Source organism: Helicoverpa armigera, chromosome 11 (assembly GCF_030705265.1).
Source record: "Helicoverpa armigera isolate CAAS_96S chromosome 11, ASM3070526v1, whole genome shotgun sequence".
NCBI classification, from domain to species: Eukaryota; Metazoa; Arthropoda; class Insecta; order Lepidoptera; family Noctuidae; genus Helicoverpa; species Helicoverpa armigera.
Window position 1 is genome coordinate 2274152 of NC_087130.1, and position 17756 is coordinate 2291907.

The 17756-nt window shown below is 33.4% G+C and overlaps 1 protein-coding gene across 3 annotated transcripts in view; it reads right to left on the reverse strand.

Annotated features, from left to right (window-relative positions):
- The window catches only part of LOC110371999 (neuropeptide Y receptor type 2), a 267501-nt gene continuing 249745 nt past the window's right edge, over window positions 1-17756 (reverse strand). For 2 of the 3 annotated variants that reach the window (XM_064036799.1, XM_064036800.1), the window contains exons 2-3: window positions 8680-10211; window positions 1-678 (exon numbers count right to left, since the gene is read on the reverse strand). In XM_064036799.1, coding sequence (XP_063892869.1) covers window positions 8688-9989 — 1302 coding nt within the window. In that variant the 5' untranslated portion in view covers window positions 9990-10211 and the 3' untranslated portion in view covers window positions 1-678; window positions 8680-8687. The remainder of the gene's footprint in view (window positions 679-8679; window positions 10212-17756) is intronic. The other variant, XM_049850523.2, reaches the window with a different exon arrangement.

Here is a 17756-nt window from a genome sequence, read left to right on the forward strand (position 1 = left end):
TATCTTTGGTACACTTTATTAATATAACGACAGCGAATTGCACGTATTTCATCCATTGACATTAATTACAAGGCATTTTGCTTTTATTAACATTTTTAATTCACCATTTACATTACAAAAATATTTTTAGCTAAACACATCGCTACTGTAAACTCCCTAAATCTAATGACTATACATTTATAGAAAAAAGTACCTTCGTCAATGGGCTCAAAGTTCATTATCGAACTACATAATTGACGTAAATACTTTTATTCTTAGTTTTATTATATAGTTTATGTACACTACACATATTTTTGGCTACACTGTACATTCGTATACTTATCGTCTCTATTTACATACATTCTTATACATGAATAATTTTTATATATTTTTACATCGTTACTCTCTTTGATATTACTGAAAATATTATCATACAGTTATAAATATTTGGTAATAAAAACAAAACATAAGTATTTAGAACTAAGTTCCATTTGGCATAACAATGAAGACATATTGAGAAAAATGCCCAAACAATAACATTAGATATTATATATCACAATCATTTACTCAAATGATAAAAGTAGGTATATTTAAAAACTTCACTTCCACTAAAGTTCTTTTTAATGTCAAAACACTAATGAAAATACACCTTTATCTTTTTCTTTTTTCTTTGGAAAGGAGGTCACTGCAATGTGTTACCTGTAAAAAGAGAAAAGTTGTAAGACAAAAAAAAAATATTTAAAAGGAACCCGTGGAAGTTTGGTGTTTTTTACAAAAGAGAATTTCTGTGAATTACAAACTTTGCAATGTTTTTCTGATTCAAAGGTGAGGGAAATTGTCGAAAACATTTAAAAAAATCTTTGGAGTGTTATTTTTAATCAGATGTTTTTTTTTTATATATCAACACTTTACAATTCTGACTAAATATATATCCTTATACAAAAAGTAGAAAATTAGTAAAAATATGCATGAAGAAATATTTACAATATAGAACTTGAAAACACATTAGAATTCATATTGAAATAAAAAAAGCATAAGAAAGTAAGAAACTTTTACAATATTAGCTAAGCTAGAATTATTTCAAAGCATCCAAGCATTTTAAATAAACAATTTCGATTATGTAACTTATTTTTAAACCTGAGATAAGTAGTATTTAAGTTGCATCTAACGGTAAAAATTAAATTTAAACTTTCCTTAATGTGTTTTTTTTTTAGATTTATTGGCTTAGCAACCAATTCATCATATAGCCAAATTATTTGCCTATTAGACTTCGAAGTTACCTACCTATAAAATGTACGTTCCCACCAAAATACCAGTACAATGAACACATCAAAATCTATATTTAAACATATAAAAGTCAGAATCCATTTTATAAAACCAACAGGCTCACACACAATTTTATAGCCAATGAAACGGAATGTTCTAGATCTGTGTATATACGTGAACTAAATAAACAAACCGGTCCACAGTTATATATTTATAAATATATAAGGTTAAATAAAATAACTTGACTGCGTTTCAAGTGACGAAACAACATTCAAAGCTCTTTATTTAATTGTAAAAATTTACAGTTTTTCTTATATCTGTCATGTCACATTACATTCGACATTGACAAATCGTATTCAGACATAAACAAAATAAAACCATAGAGGTGAAATATCTCACACCAACTAAATACTCTTTACATCCCCCCCCTACAAAGAGAAAATTGTACCTTACAATTTTATGTTATAACACATCGTCAAATTCAGGAGCCGGTAGCAGTTTGGTGATGTGGAAGAGATTAGATTCTGATTTTCTATGGCCTGTATTAATTCTATATATTGAATTTGATAGCTTTTCTATTATTTCATACGGCCCAATTTTCAACTCGTCCAGTTTTTTCCTGTTTAATTTATTTCCATTTTCCACGAATACCATATCTCCTACTTTGAACTCATAATGTCTTCTGTTCCTATCATATAGTTTTTTATTATAGTTGTGAGATTTTATACTATTTTCCAGTGCTAATTTTCTATCCCTTAATAAATGACTTTCTGATTTTTCCTCTTTAATGTCTTCTGGTAAAATTGAAATATTTTTCCCTTGTAACAAGTACACAGGTGCAAAGCCTGTAACGGTGTGCTCAGTCTCATTATACTTTTCCACACATCTTTGCGCTATTGTTGTCCAAGCTATCTTGCTTTTTTGTTCATTTAATGTGCATCTTATTTTATTCACCAGAGTTTGGTTTAGCCTTTCATTAATCCCATTTGAAAATGGTGCATTTACTGCTGTAAAGATAATAGGAATATTTTTTTCCTCTAAGAAAAGTTTAAAATCCTTTGAATTAATTCCTGGGTACTGATCCGTTAAGATCAGGCCAATATTATTATCTTCTGTGACATTTTTGACAAGTTTTATAAAATCATTTGAATTCTGTGTTTTTGAAGTGATAATGTATGCATATCTTGTAAAATGATCCACTAAGAGGTGCATGTACTTTTTTGTTGATCTTGAGCCCCCAAATCCACCAATTGTGTCAATAGACATTATTTCAAACGGATATGAGGCGGGTCCTAGATGAGACATTAGTCCAAATTTATTCTGACCTCTTGATTTGTTCATAATGCATATTTCACAGTTTCTGCATATTCTGCTTATATTCTGTCTTAGATTCTTAGCTGTGTAATATGGTGCAATTTTATTTTGCATTTGTTTAATCCCAATATGACAGTATTCATTATGTATTTTCTTGATAAATTTTATGCTAAAAGCTTCCGACAATACAATCTTCTCCTTACTCTTAATTTTTTTGTAATATATGTTCTGTTTTGATATTAATCTACTTTTTCCTTTTTGTAAGTCTTCATTGTTTTCTTGATCCACAATAATATCTTCCAATCTTATCAAGTTGACCACTTTTAACTGTTCTTCCTCATTTTCATGTGCTTCTAATACCGGGTTTCTGCTTAGACAGTCAGCCTCTAGGTTGTTCTTTCCTGGAGAATATTTTATTTCAAAGTCATATTGAGATAAGTAGTATGTCAATTCCCCGAGTTCTTCGTCCGTTCTCGATTTAATATTCATTTTTTCCAACGGTTTATGATCAGTAATAACCGTAAATCGTTTACCCATAAGCCAATGATGCCAGTATTTAACCGCTTCCTTAATGGCTAGACATTCCAAATATATTGCTTTTTTTCTTTTCTGTGTTTCATTCAACTTTTTAGAAAAATATGCAACAGGGTTTTCTTTTCCGTTTTGTTGTCTCTGTTTCAATACTGCTCCGACGCCTAATATACTTGCATCTGTATAAATTAGTATTGGTAAGTTTGGATCAAATATTTCTAAGATAGGTTGAGAACATAATAGTCTTTTTATTTTTTCAAATGAGGTTTGACATTCTTCCGTCCAAATAAATTTTTGATTCTTCCTTAGTAAATTGTGTAGTGGATCCAATGTTATCGCAGTATTAGGTATATATTCGTTATAAAAGTTAATTTTTCCCAAAAATTGTCTCACATTTTTCTGATTTTGTGGTACTGGGAAATTCTTTATTGATATTAAATTATCTTTTATTGGACTTACTGAATTGTTATGAATAATGTGTCCCAAATACTTCACTGTGTCCGATGCAAATTTGCATTTAGAAAACTTCAGTCTAAAGCCTTCCTTCTTAATCGCTTCGAATAATTTTATTAAATGGGCTACATGTTCAGAAAAGGATCTGGAAAAAATCAGGATATCATCTATATAGTTTACCGTGGTATTTCACTGGCTGATATTCTTGTGGTATACGGTAAATCTTACCCTCTTTTGTTGTTATTGAGGTAACAGCCAGAGTATTCGTCTTGGGATCATCGAAACTTTTAATCGTAAATTCAAACCTTAGTTTATCCATCTTCTTAAACTCGTATTTTGCGAAGAATGTTGTTTTATAAGGTTAAATAAAATAACTTGACTGCGTTTCAAGTGACGAAACAACATTCAAAGCTCTTTATTTAATTGTAAAAATTTACAGTTTTTCTTATATCTGTCATGTCACATTACATTCGACATTGACAAATCGTATTCAGACATAAACAAAATAAAACCATAGAGGTGAAATATCTCACACCAACTAAATACTCTTTACAAATATATAAGATTTTATAACTGATGGCCCATTGTGAACCATACCCCATAAAGTACCAACGTCAAAACAAAAATTCTTGATTATTATTCCTTTGATCATAATCGTAATATTCTCTCTTATTAGATTTTTATGGAGTTCTGGTATTTTTTTCGTTTTCCATCGTTCTATCAAATGAGTAATCTTATTAGTTCCGACGTTTGTTCGTCTTCCGTGAAAACGGTTTTGAAAAACTTTTTCTTTTATCTAAATGGCCTTTTAAAATTGTAGGTTTGAATACCTAAATACTTATGTTGGTAATAATTTGTCGTTTACTGTTAAAAAAGACAGTTACAGCTTATATTAGGTATCTTCTATATTATCTCCTACTTAATATATTGCTCTATAATGATCAGAGATACATTCAATTGACATTATTATCAAAGCAATGAATATCGAACAGGTAAATTGATATCGAAATATACGTAACAATATTACATAATAAGGCTGCCAGAAATTTATTCCACTATACCATTACTGAGTACAAATAAAAGGTATATTATTTCTGTCTCAGAAAAGTAGATCTTTTGTTCACTTCATGATATCTTTGACTTTATTTTTGTTCTTTTATTTTCTAACTTTGAATTCTTTATTGAGACATATTACGGTGTTTATTACAACAACAAAAGTTCGGTGTCGCATGTTGATTAAGAAACTGTGCATTAAAGATTGAAGATAAATGTGCCATAATAAATCTGTGCAAAATATGGGTATTTTGACTGTGCACTTTATAATCCCGAGTTGTATTCGAGATTGGCGGAAAAATAAAGATGTTAAAAAGTTCGTGCAATTTGCATGGTGCGGGGCTTTGACACCATAATATTTTTGTTCATTTATTGCTGTTGAGTGAGTGCCAAGAAAAAGAGAAATAGAAGAGATAAGTGTAATTAAAATATTTAAGTAAGTAAGAAAATTAAGATACTTTTTACATGATCACCTTTGCTATGCCCATTAATATCAGCTTATATAATGCTCTTCTCATTAAAAAGCGATGAGTAGAGACGGCAACAACTCGTGAAGCCTAAAATTTGGAGGTTGACAAATCTGCGGATTATCTTTCGTATTCTTTTCTCGCAAATATATGTGTTTATGTTCAGACACAGCGTTGTATTGAATAGTGACATCGAAGAATTTGTCAAAATGTAAGAGATTTTGCTTTCGTAATTTAGCAAAAAAGAACTGGAAGTCGACTTAAGTAATGTCACAGTCACAGATAAGTATTTAAATAAACATAATGTTATATAAACACCTGATTATTACAATAAATTACCTATGCTATGTATGTTTCTAAAGTGTCTACTAGCAAAGACGAATTAATACTTAAACATTATTTTTATTCTCAATAACGAAACCGAGAAAACAGCTAGTGTTCAATAAGTAATTTTATTAAGACAATACGTCAATGTAAAAAATATACTTCAATAAAAACTTAACCTCAATACCAAACCGAGTAACATAATGTATTTTACAAACGCCTGTACGAGTCGTATCTCATCTAGCAACAACACAGATATAAAATGTCTCTCTCGGCGCGTTCGCGACAACCGACAACATGTAGTGCGTTGTCGCGTTATCTGCACTTCACGGCTTGCACATACGAGTGACAATTTTTAGCGGAACAACTATGTTTTCCCATGGAAGAGAAACATTTCAGGTGTAAAATACTCTGAGTTATCTGCAGCAAGGAAGGGAAATACCTACCTAATGGTTTGGTCTTTGGTCACGTGATGGGCTCTACTTGTATGCGTATTGTTTGCTTGCGATTATTTTTTGGATTTATATATGTAGATATAGGAAGCCGACCCCAACATAGTTTGGGAAAAAGGCTCGGAGGATGATATAGGATTACTATGTATATTATTTTTTAATCCGAATGAAAATCTAGAAAGTTATTGAAGTAGAGGAAAATATAGGATGTAAGAGAGAGATTTTCACTCTAAACGACGCGGTATAAAATAAATTAAAACAGATTTAAAATCTATCTAATTAAGCATATTTATGACACAATAAAACTCTGATTAATCCAATAAAAACTCGTGGGTATAATGAAGTTAAATAAAGCTTGTATTTTTAAAAGTGCCTAGAATAAAAATCTAAAACTATTCGGGTCGTAAATAAAAACATTTATCGAATAGGTTTTACTACTCTATAAACGCCTTTGCCTGTTTCTGACAGACTCAGCTCGAATGTTATATACGTTTTATTGGATTTATCCTGGGGCTTATTCTGGACTCGCACGTGACTCAAGACTTGGCATTCTCGGTGAATGATGATGTTGCATCAAAATATATTTATTATGTTCTTATTTTGAACACAACGTAAGACCTTTCTTGTTTTTTATATTTCTCAATGAAATTTCATTATACCTATTTGTGCAGTTCAGTTTTCGTCTCCCATTTATTGATATAATACAATACATAAATTTCTCAGAGTAGGTACTTGATGAGACCACAAACAGGGCACGCCACCATCGTGGCGGTAAGTCCCCTCTTTGAGGAGTGGCTCGGGAGGAGTCACGGCGCCCTCACGTACCGCATGACGCAGGTCCTCACCGGACACGGTTGTTTCGGGAGGTACCTGCACCGCATCGGTCGTGAGGAGGCGCCCGGGTGTCACCATTGTGCGGACAGCCCCGAGGACACGGTGGACCACACAGTCCAGGTGTGCCCCGCATGAGAAGGGCACCGCCGGGTCCTCGTCGAGGCTTTGGGCGGCGGCGACCTCTCGCGTCCGGCCCTGGTTCAGGCCATGGTCCGGGGCGAGAGGGAATGGGATGCCGTCGCCTCCTTCTGCGAAGCGGTCATGCTCGAGAAGGAGGAGGCGGAACGCCAGAGAGTTCGCACCTCTCATCCCGGCCGCCGCGCTGGACCAGGTAGACACCATGGGCGCCGGGTGTCGCGAGATGACTCCCGGCCACCGTAAGCGTGGGTCTGTGGGCGGTGAGTTCGGGTGGCTCATCGTCCCTCTGTCTTTCTAGACGACAGACCCGTGTCGACGGCGCGCGTTGTTCCACGCGCTCCTCAAAGAGATGTCAGCAACCCCAGCGGGGCCCAGCAGGGCCAAGGCCTGCCGGGGCTGCGGGTTGTTCGAAAGAGATACCGCGGCCCTGGTACATAAAAGGCCTATGACGGAACACGACGATTTTAGTCAGTAAGAGTCTGACACTTCCTCACCGCTGCTAACCCACAGCGGGAGGGGTCATTTGATGATTTTACGTCGATAAAAAAAAAAAATGAGACCACAAAATTAAAAATAGCTAAGGAAGCAAAATATCGACACGATTTTATCAAACAAATGATTGGGATTTTATCAAACAAAACATAACAGTATTTATTCAAACAAGTGTCGACACAAAAAATCACGTCACAAATAGGAAAACACTTATCACTAATGTAAACATTTTTTCCCTGAATGTGACGTAAACACCCGCCAAAATTGACATCTGTCACTTCAGTATGCGATTATTTGCGAATCGCTACAAGTTATGTGACCTTCTTGGTATGACTTACAAAAATACGATGTCAGAAATGACGCGACTATTTTTCGCTCGCGATTTCCAATTTTCCCCTGTCGTGAAATAATTAACGAGTGCTTCGAGAATAGTAACCGGGTCGAGATTTAAAATTCTTTTTTCATTTTTTAAACAAGCTGTTTTCGAAGGTTTTTGATATGTTATTTTTATTGAAATGTGATATTTTTTCTGTGTAAAATGATAATTTCGTAATTTTAACGACCGACGTCAGTTTGAAAATAATTATTACATTCATATAAAATTGAATGTTGTCATATTATTTTTGGAACATCAAGTTAAAGTTTGAAAATATATTTCTCCTTCTTTAAGTTATATACTTTTTGAAGGTTTTATCATTATAAAATTAATTTTGCCCGTATATTTTTACAATAAAAATAAACAATATAGTACGTAAAAATATTTTATACTCAAAACAAAATAAAAATCAAGTGAAATGGCCAAACAATTTGTGAAAACCATTCAATCGAATTCTCTTCTAAACCGCATGTATTTTATTGGTTAGATCTAAACGTTTGTACCTATTTTTGATTTTTCTACCATTTTTCTCTAATAGGCTTTATTGGTTCGACTTTATTTTGTTAGAGTTTATTTTGATTTATATAACAAAAGATAATATGTTAAGAATATTGTATGAATAACTTCGCTTTATATAAGCTGCAAGCTAAACAAATAAAATAATTATTACAAGCATTCACTCAGAAATTAATTTAATTCGTTCCATTGATTGCAGTTAGAATTCCCATTGACAATCAAACTACGCGTTTATTCAGTATTTTGAATTGTTCAGAATTTCAATTAAGTTTCTAATTTGAATTTGAGCAGAAAGGCATAGGTATATTAGTTCACTACTATGTAAATATTGACACATATTGCTGTAAATATAACTATGTATTTTTACTAAGTATTCTTTTACTGCATACAAAATTAGTTTATCTTCACTACTTTGTTAACGCGACATGCTATTATTGTAAGCGTTTTCTAAAGATGTGTCTGTCATAACGACATGTGAACTTACCACGATATCTACAGCGCAGACACGATAGGCTCCTTATCCGAAGTATTTACAGTTTTATCTACAAACATATACATATTAACACAGTCTTCGTTAGGACTCGGATTGTCCTCCGGCTTCTCATCAGGACTTATATTCTCCACTCCATCGTCTTCATACACCTTTAATTTATCATTTAATTCTATTTTATATCTAACTGAGGGTATTTTACTAACTGTGGATGTCAAGAGCGACTCTTGCACGGTATCGTTACCGTTGCAAGTTTTCTCTGAACGAAACATACCTGTCCTCTCTGACTGGTTGAACTTCCTCTTAGATCTCTTAGTGACGAGTGCTCCTAGACACGGCAGTATCTGCATGAACTCCTTTCTGAAGTTCTCGTTCAACCACGCGTAGAGGAACGGGTTGTAACAAGTGGAAGACATAGCGATGAAGTGCGCTACGAAAAATAACACCATGTAATATCTCCAGTCTTCTGCCAGTGAATAGAAGTCACTACTTATATTTATTAGGTTCAAAGGAAGCCATGACAACCCAAATATGGCCACCATTGCTATCAACATTCTGTTTGTTCTTCGCTTCCTTTCTCTCTCCGCGTCTTCCTTCTTACTATTCTTACTCCCAGGTCTAGATTTTAATCTATCATTCAATTTTATACTAACACATGTATAGCAAAAAGCCATAACAATGAAGGGGACTACAAACTGCATTATAGTAGTGACTGCGCCGAACGCCTTACGGATTTGGTCTGAAGGCCATTTCTCTGCGCAGTACACATCTTGGAGGGCCATGTAGTAGCCGTAGGGAAAGGTCACAGATAGAGAGAACACCCAAATAAATACAATCAGGCAAATACAGGTTTTGATCTTCATGCGAGGTTTGAAGGGGTAGATGATGACGAAGAATCTATCTATAGCTATAGACGTCAATGTTAACGTAGAAATGTAGACGCTACATCCTTGTGCATAAGGCATAATATGGCATAGCGGGCCTCCGAACACCCATCTGCCGAGGAACGTGTAAAGTGGAGTAAATGGTACAGCAAACACACATAGTAGGATATCTGATAATGCGAGGTTCGTGATGAAGAGATTAGTGACGGTTTGCATAGCTCTGTTCCTGATGACAGCATAGCATACGAGAGCGTTCCCAAAGATTCCTACTACGAATATAATTGTGTATGCTGTGCAGAAAGCCGCTTGAATCGCTTTATCCTCGATAGGGTCGGTCGTCGTAATGTTTTGGAATTCATCGCTGGTTGTGCTGAATGTGTCATTGTTCGTCGGACTATCGGTAACCCATAGGTCGGTCATAATTCCTTTTTGTTCTTAACTTGTCATCATAAACCATTTAGGTTTGGTTGTGCTATCATATTTGTTATGTTTTATGTTATTTATCTGTATATTAGGCTCAGTTTGTCTCATGCTGTTATTCATACAATACAATCTGTTTGTGTTTGTTGTAAGAAATTGACGATAGGAGATTCCACCATTGTTTTTATATTCGGTCGATCATTCTTGATTGGTGATTGATATCTGAAACAAGAGAAAGTCCATTTAGTATTTGTTTGGGTAAAACTTTGGGGGTAGTATTTGGATATTATAGTCAGTGTATAGTTTTCCAAGTTTACGGAGAAATATTATTTACCCTTCGATGAGTGGGAGTGAGAAGTTACCAAAGGGTTTTAAGAGAGTAGTAGGACGGAATTCCATTTTATATTATAAACTGAAATTACACGGTGCTGGTACTGTTTGTATTATTTTACTTTTATCTAGAATATGTGAATACAATAGAAAAACAAAACCAACATGTGGCTCAAAAATCGTAAAAACCAAAATGATATCCAGAAACAGATTGAAACACTAAAAAGCATATGAAAGATATTAATATTAAAAGTTTTCCCAAATTTATCGTTCATAAAGTGTTTTAATATCAACTGGTAGAGTTTCCCTCAATATATTTTCAGTCCGTAAGTGTTTTGATTGGCTGTAAAAATACTTATGTCTATAAAATCGGAATGTTTGAGTGGATACTATAAAACGCAGCTTCTAAAATGGGTTCTGTCATAAATACGTCTTGGGATCGATGAAGTGGATTCACTACTTGAAATGTAGTGTACCGGTTTAGATAAAAATTGTTTTGTTTCTATTTCTATTTTGTAGCTGTAGTTTTGTTGGTAAACTTTATTATGTAGTTGTAGTTTAGTTTTCTTGGTATTACAATTATCAAAGTTGATAACATTTTGTTTATTTGCTTCCTGTGATACCCTAATGTAGTTCAAGGCTTCAAAAGACTACTAAGCTATAAACAAATTTTGCCTAAACGAGGTAACTAAAAAACATTGAAAAGCCCTGATGAATAATTAATAGGTACTGGAAACACTGATATTGTACCTATATTTTAGGCTTATATAATTTTTAATTCGGATGCTGTTAAAACTTATCTTGGTAATTTAACTCCATGTTTATCAAGGGTCAAAGTTTTGCCAAAATCCACTCAGTCTCCATTAAAACAAAAAGCTTTTAACTCAATTAGTAAGATCATATCAGATGAACATCATGCTAACTAGCTTAGTTAAAGTTAAACTGTTGGTTACTATGTAATTGACACATTCCGTCTTACCACAAAAACTTTTAAACGTCAGTTTATGCCTTGTCTAAAAAAATGTCAAATTATGACGTTGACATATGGTTCATTTTGCAGCCAAAATTTTATTAGACAAGTGTAAAACAGGGTTTAAAGTTTTTGTAGTAAGGCCCTTATTGTTTTGAAAATTAATAGGGTAGGGTGTGGGGTGGATTCATTAATTAATGTACTTAATTATATTATGTAGATACTTTAGTCTACAATTATCTATTTCTGACTATGTACTTAGATATCTTAAACACTGCTACAAAATATTAAGTTATTATTTCTTAACTTCCACGCCATACAATTTCGAAGGTGCCGTCTCAGGACTTGGATCAGGGCAATACAAAGCAAGAATTATAAAAATTCTTCAAAATATGATTAAGTTAGGTATTATAAGCAATATCTATTAGGCTTTATACACTTTCATCTGACTCCGTACAAAACAGCAGTTCCCTAACGTCAAAAAAGTGTAATTCAAGCAAAGGGACGGCAACGAATAGGAATGAACGATAGGCAGATAGCCCCGTTTCCAAGGACGCCCACACAATTCGTAATAATCTGCGAACCGATATGCCCATTATTCTTCTTTATTCATAAAATCGTGACATCTTATAAAAGCCCAATAAATCGTTTCTGTCATTCTCATTTTCTTTTGAGATCGCATCTGATGATAATGGGTGCTCTGAATCTTTGAAGCCATAATATATAAGTACCTACTCGATTTTTCACTGAAATAAAATTATTATGGTAGTTATAATAAAAGACTTTAAAATGTTAAAGTAAATTGAGTTATTATTTCGGTTACGTTTTTGTTAAAATTTCATAAAATTTCGCTTGCAATTTGAACTCAATAGAGATGAAATTATACACTTTATGTTCTTAGTACATAATTTAGTTAGCATTGTTCCAAGCTTAAGATGTAGTATCATATGTAAAAAATATTAATAAAGTCTATATTTTCATTTGATGAATAAGTGCTATTTTTACTTTCAAAACACATCTCACAGAGATTTATTAAATGTGGACCGGAATTTATTCATCTTGTTTTACTACCATGATTCCTGTTTTTGATTGCTAACATCAAAAGTTTTCAAAAGATGAAAAGATTTTATGCGAAATATACGATGCGAAAGTTTTGATTAAAATGCACGTTGACTAATATTTTGATATCTATACATTAATAGTTTTGAGATCGATTTTCTTTTCACTGAATAACTAAAGATGAGAATTCAGACAAAAATTCATGAATGTGAAAGGGAATAAGGGGGCTTAGTTTATATGACATCTATGTCTAGTATACAACATCATCTGCCTAACCTTTTCATTAGGTAAAATTGGCAACACAAATGCATGAGATGTGTGGAAAACTCTATATTTATTTAAGGCCGGTCGATGAATCGATTGTAATTATTACGGCATAGTAGCTGTGTAGCTGTAAACCTATAAACCATTATTTATTTTAGTCGTAAAAATCAATCTGGATTTTATGTTGCTTGTCAATCGATCACCTTAATTTAGACATTATAGTATTTGTATACCACAGATGTAGCCGATTGGAATCCCGCCAACGTTTTATACTCGATATAGACTATCAAAATAAACAAAGTTACTTAAAACAATAAACATAAATTATAATAAAAACTTCCTCGTAATCAATGAAGGTACAATATTTATTATTAGGTAATCCAACATTACCTATATTTTTAGGATTACAGGGAATATTCTGTCAAATTGTTCGAGTTCTATTAGGTCGTTTAGATTTTCTGAGAAAAATAAAAGATCAAAATATTTTTTGACCTTGTTTTTCGTTTGTTACACAATACAAGATATAAAGTTAATTGAATCGTTGAAATTGTATTTACTTCGAAGGCCTATACATAGGTCTTTAGTATACTCCTGTAGTGGTTAGCACATCCAGTCTTTCAAGTACATACTTGGTTCGATACCTAGTCAGGCAAGTATTAATGTACCTACCCAACTTTTCTAAGTTATAATATGTTGCATGTAGGGTAGTATGTTACGAACTAGAACTTTAATTGTTAATTATATATATTTTTAGGGTTATGTTTCAATTTAGTTGATATGTTTAGAATTTTTATTTACTTCTCTATCGCATTAGGTTAAGATCCTGTAAAGATAGATGTAAGTGTGGAAATATATAAAAAAAAAAAAAATGTAATTTCTAAGAGCATTTTGGACACCAGTAGTTAAGTAAAGTCTTTACCTGGACTTAAGGTCTGAAATTGGAAATCCTTGCGCAAACGTGGTTATTAACGCTCAAAGTTGTAGTAACAAAAAAAAATTGTTTGTTTTGACACCAAATTGATCACCTTCTTACTACAAATATGAATCTTTATACTGAAAACGTGTGTGTCAATTTATTATTGTTTTCTTTATAAACAACAGCAAATTAATTATTTATGATGTTTATATTGGCAATCGGAGTGTATTCGTTACTCATTTGATCTTATGAGTGCCATTCAGAGATAAATATATTCAAATTGATTAATTGGATTAGTTTGAAAATGTAGAAGCTAATAGCCTGAATATAATTAAGCCTAAAGAGCTGTACAAATAAACACACCGTTATTAAACATGTTCAGTTTTGATATTTTAAAAACAAATGTAGATATTTTTAAGTTTGCGTTGTTATTAAGTTATGAGTTTAGTATGCGTATTTTTCTTTTTTGGATATTTTTATTCTTCAATGGTACAGAAGAAACATAAAAATACACATGTAACCTTTTTATCTGGGTACGGGAAGGACCTAATTAATTCTCTTCTAGACATAATATAAAGAAATGTGTTTCCAACACATACCTATGTGTGGTCAAATACCGAGAATACTTATATATTTTAGAGATAAATTTTGGCACTAAATTGAATGTTTTAATTTACAAAATTCATCAACGAGATATTGTTCATTCAATTACTTATACAAGTCGTTTTAATTCGAAATAATAGACATTAATATTCGTGAGCCCTTTAATTAAATAAAGGGTGTTCTCATTGATACGGTTTTCGCAATGTGGTTGACAATGAGAAAAGGTTTTGTATAAGTTAGTTAGCTTATTTGAAAAAAAAAACAAGTACTAAATAGTCTGCTTGTTGTTTTAAAAAGTTTCAAATTAAATATTTTGAATGATTAAAATATTGCAGTGGTAGCCGGCATCACTCGGATAAAAGTAGCTTTACCTTCTTCAGAGTCTAGACTATTTGTGTCCCTTTCATTTAAATCAGTTCAGTAGCAAGTATAATATTCGTGAGTGTGTATAATGAAAGTGAAAAATGTTTGAACTGATCCTGGTGAATACCTATAACATAACAGTTTAGATAATTTCTAGATTATAGCATTTAGGATGTAAATAAATGTTTCAGCTGCAGCCGCTCAAATGGTCTATCCCAAGGGAATCGTAGTTTCCCAAGATAAACAGAAGTGGGTTCTAATCTCCGGCCTATAAACTATATCTTTGCAATAAATCATGTCACACCTATTGCTGCTAAAAATCGCACAGCAGACATACTTCGGTATTTTGAAAATTAAGGTTTATTTTGTCTTTAAGAAAATTTATTCTTGATATATTTTTTCAAAAACACCAACCCAAGGCTTGCCTATATTAGAGCTGGCTTCTAGCCTTACTGGATGGAGGTAATACCAGTATTTTACAAGGAGCAACTGCCTATTTGACTTCTTTCCTCAACCCAGTTACCCTTTGGTTAGACTTTTTGTCAGACTTTCTACCATACCGTTTCTTCTGACTACCCGTAGCGACTGCCAAGGATGTTCAAAAGATAGCCAGGACCTACAAAACGCCCAACTGATTACGTTATCAACTAAATGAGTGTTGACGTCATAAGTTTGCACGTTTTACTCATTTTACGCTCGTGTGACTCCAGAAATATGAGCAATATTACGTTTCTTAGGGATTAAATGTTGCTCTTCCCAGAAATAAGATCTATTTAGATGGTAGACGCTTCAGGCTTGTAATAATTTATATTTTCTTAATTAATCCCCTAGAATTAGTATAGACTTGCTTTGATGACAGCTCGTTTTATTGCCTGTGAAGTAATAAACGTTGATTAAGTACGAATTCATAGTTTTGAATAATAAATACCAGACAACATTGTTTTTAATATTTTAAAAGTATTAGGAATACTTATGTGGTGTGAACCAACCTGCATTGAGCAAGCGTGGTGATTAATGCTCAATCCATCTCCGTGCGAGAGGAGGCCAGTGTACAGCAGTGGGACGATATAAAGGCTGTACCAGTACCCTACTAATACTTATTAGATTAGTTTTAATTCGAAGAAAAACACAACGCCTAGGCAATTATTGCAAAATTTTCACCTATGAGCTCAAAACTCCATAAACCCAAATATCTCAAAAAGTTTACTATCTCTAAATAACATCTTGAAGGGTTAGTCAACTCTATTTGTAGCAGCCATTCACAAATGCTCATATTTACTTCAACACGCAACCGTTTAAATAAATACACACATTTGTTTAACAATACGTGGAAATAACATCACAAGTATCCCTATAAACTAAATAATATGGGATATGATCGCAGCTATGAATAAATGTTTCTGAGAGCACATTGAAGACTAAATAGTCGGCCAACAGTTGTCTGTTACTACCATAATAATTTTTTACTTCAGTATAAAATCGAGAACCTACTAAGCCTAAAACACTAAACAGTCAGCCTATAATAAAATTGTCAACTGTAATAAAAAAAAAAATCAAGCAATTAAATAACTTCCGGCTAGTTAAATAACTGATCTTCGTAAAGTGTAATTCATCTCTATACTGATTTATGAGCTCAAACAAGCTATCGGCTGACGAAAAGTTTGCAGTGTGCAGACTCTAAGATTTATCGCAAGAATAAATTATCGCAAGACCCTTTTCACTTAGTCGCGACAATCCGGGATTTTGAAGGTGATAGATATCCCGGCGATTCAAGCCAGTCATTGATAGAATATTTGGCTACTTATAGAAAATCCTAAGTGATATTAAATGAGAGGGTTTGGATGTTTCTTACCCAGTCATGCAAAGGCGTGATAGATTTGGGCACAGATTGTTTATAACTTGAAATCTGTAAGCCACGTATTCACTGGGAAACAATGTTTCAGATACACAGTTTCTGAAACATCACGTAGATGTTTACAGCAACAACGTTTCGGAAACTGCCGTCCACACCGTCAGATGTTTACAATATGTCGCCCGAGGAAGTAGTGTTGCTGTGTGGTGCCTACATTTATTTGCATAAGTCCATTTCTAGTAAAAAGAAAAGAAAAAGAAAAAGAAAAGAGAAATTACTTGCTATGAAGACATTTATTTGGCGTTTATAAACAAATGAAACACGCGTCCACACTTGTATGCACATGTTGCGCAACTGATTTGTGCTCCCCGCCACAGGTGGGGAGCACAGAAACATTCGATAAACACGTAGTGTATACAGAAACAAAATTAAATGTTTCAGAAACACGTAGATTTTGTTTCTGAAACAGTGTTTATAAACAATTGTTTCTCAGTGAATACATGGCTTTACTAATATGACAAAGAAGAATCATTTTTGTTTGTTTGTTAGTACCCTAAAGGCTCCAAAAGTACTAAACCGATTTGAAAAAATCTTTCACTGATGGAAAACCACGCTCTTCCCGAGTAACATAGGCAAATTTTATACCGGTACAGGCAGTAGTTTCCACGAGACGCGAGTGAAACCGATTCAAAACAGCTAATAGATAAATAAATAAGAGTATTATTTTTATTACGAGACAGGGGCAATCACGGGTATAGAGTAGTTTAAGATAAAAGTTAGATAGTAGACAGAAAGGCACTATTCCCCACGGACAGTACACTTTTATATTACAGCGATATGAAAACAATATCGTTTTTGATATTTACTACAAACGGCTTTTGGGTATATCTTAAAATCCCGGGAGGTCTGAAAGAAAAGAACTTCGTATTTCGAGATTATAGTATTTCTTTAGTGTTATTGAGCATTATGGTAATATTATGAGAAATAAATGTCATGTAATATTATCTTTATTGGAACGGACAAATTGGCAGCATCTATGTGTCATATTGTTTACCACTTAGCGTTACGTTGAGGACCTGATCTCTCTCCGGTCGTGTCGAATTGACGTCCCATCGGGATATGAGAGTGAAGGAATAGTCAGTGCACTTGTGTCTGCGCAAATGCTCGTGCACTATAATATGTCCTGCGCAGCTGGCTGATCTCGTTATATGAGAACAGCCGCCGTGGCCGAAATCGGCCGTGGACGCCATTATAATGTTAAGGCTTGTGTTCGTGACTCAGCATAATGCTGAATACAACACCGTAGACTGGCTGTAAAATTGCGTAACATTATTTTTTACAGTATTCGCTTACTTTATTGTCAAATAACCGTACTTGTAATCAAATGGAGCCGACAATGTAGGCGTCCCA